The 1,896-nt window shown below is 36.9% G+C and overlaps 1 protein-coding gene across 1 annotated transcript in view; it reads right to left on the bottom strand.

Moving 5' to 3' along the window:
- The window catches only part of LOC119586529 (lon protease homolog, mitochondrial-like), an 11,527-nt gene that overhangs the window by 4,417 nt on the left and 5,214 nt on the right, over window positions 1-1,896 (bottom strand). The window contains exons 8-12 of the mRNA XM_037935283.1: window positions 1,462-1,653; window positions 1,120-1,200; window positions 802-936; window positions 460-688; window positions 230-351 (exon numbers count right to left, since the gene is read on the bottom strand). Coding sequence (XP_037791211.1) covers window positions 230-351; window positions 460-688; window positions 802-936; window positions 1,120-1,200; window positions 1,462-1,653 — 759 coding nt within the window. The remainder of the gene's footprint in view (window positions 1-229; window positions 352-459; window positions 689-801; window positions 937-1,119; window positions 1,201-1,461; window positions 1,654-1,896) is intronic.

Here is a 1,896-nt window from a genome sequence, read left to right on the forward strand (position 1 = left end):
ATACTCTCTTTTTTAATCACTGGGCTAATTAAATCCAAATATTGACAATTCATACTTCACAGACAACTTTTAAATGCAACAGAGTGACAGAGGATATTAATCAAGCCCTGACCAAAGACTTTTCCAACCTAAAATGAAATGCAGTAAAACTTCAAAGGAGCAGGAATAGGAATCATACACAACAGTACACTGAGATGCAACATAGCACTAAATGGCAAGTCAAACTTACCTCTCTATTAAGTGCTCTTGCAATGGACCGTGCAATGCTCGTCTTTCCAACACCTGGTGGACCATAGAAGCAGAGAATCTTTCCCTGAGTGGTTCCTCGAAGCTGAGCAACCGCAATGAACTCTGTTGATCATAAAAAAACACATTCTTGACAACTTGAAACAATATTCAATCATAACACCCATATTTTCTAAGACCATCTAATGTTTCTTTTCTCAAGAAGATCATTACCTAAGATCCTTTTCTTCACATCCTGCATGCCATAGTGGTCCTCATCAAGGATACTGTGAGCTTCCTTCAGCTCTAGGTTCTCCTTAGAGGTGATGCCCCATGGCAGCATTGTCAGCCAGTCGAGGTAGTTCCTTGTCACATTAAATTCGGATGAATGGTTGTCTAGAAAGCTAAGTTTGTTGAGTTCTTCATCTATGACATCCTGGACTGCTTTCGGTACTTCTTTATCCTAAAAAATATAAGTTCATCACATATTAGTTTCGTAGCAAGTACAATCCCTTTCAACATGACATTTGTAAAGGCTATACACACAAAAACATATGCTACAAGTTCAAAACAAACCTTTAATCTTGCTCTGAATTTTTCTTCAATAGCATCCTTGTCTTCTTTCTCTATGCCAAGCTCCTTCTTGATGACCTTCAGCTGCTCTTGCAACATGTACTTCCGGTGCTGCGATCGAACCTTCTCTTCTACTTCCTGTAACAAAGAGTATCAATCTATCAACACAATTAGATTATAATGGACACACATTAAAACCTTATCTGATACTAACATCCATCAGATAATAATAACAATAAATAAGTAAACAATAAACCTTTGATCAATAAATGCTATTAGTTTCTCTACTGACCAAATACTGAGAGGATAACCACTATTTACCTTGGCAATAGAGGCCTGGAGTTTGCTTAATTCATATTCCTTCTTGAGCAATGACAGAGCCAGCATCAACCTTGCAGGGATCTGGGGGAAAAAAAAAAGTCACCTTTTGGAAGACAATTTCTCGCCAACAAAGTTATAAATTCTGCTCAAATGATTATACATAAAGCTTCTTCTTCATTAAAAAAGAACAATAATAATATATTTGCAGAGAAATAGTTAAGAATAGAAAACATCAATCAAACGATTTCAAGATATTCTTTTACTTTAAACATGTACTTCCTTTATCAACACATATCTGCACTGTTAAAGTCAGCCTTCCACTGGCTTTACCACCCCTCGCACCTTAGTTTCCTCCAGGACCTGCTGCAGTTCAGTAGAGTTAGCTGATGTCAGTGAGGCAGCCAAATCAGCCAAGTAAACAGGGTTGTCTACAACACGCTGTCCGTGCTGTATCATCTGCTGTACACTTTCTCGGTAAAGAGGATTCAGGGCTATGATGTCTCGAATAGTTTTGATAATTTCCTGGGTCAGGGCCTGTTGGAAAAGGATGAGTTCGTTAGTTGTAGCTCCCTACTTACATATCAGCAAAATAAATAATGGGTAACAAGTCCCAAAGAAAAAAGCTTAAATTCTGATAGATGCAAAAATACTAGGGAAAGCCTGATAGTTAAAGGATCTGTGCAATAAAGTAATGTATATTAGTCTCCTTATGATGTAAATTAATTTACTTTGAAGTAAAGTATTCTACTTATGATATAAATAAGAGGTTAATTTTTA

Source organism: Penaeus monodon, chromosome 21 (genome assembly GCF_015228065.2).
Source record: "Penaeus monodon isolate SGIC_2016 chromosome 21, NSTDA_Pmon_1, whole genome shotgun sequence".
In the NCBI taxonomy this organism is placed as follows: domain Eukaryota; kingdom Metazoa; phylum Arthropoda; class Malacostraca; order Decapoda; family Penaeidae; genus Penaeus; species Penaeus monodon.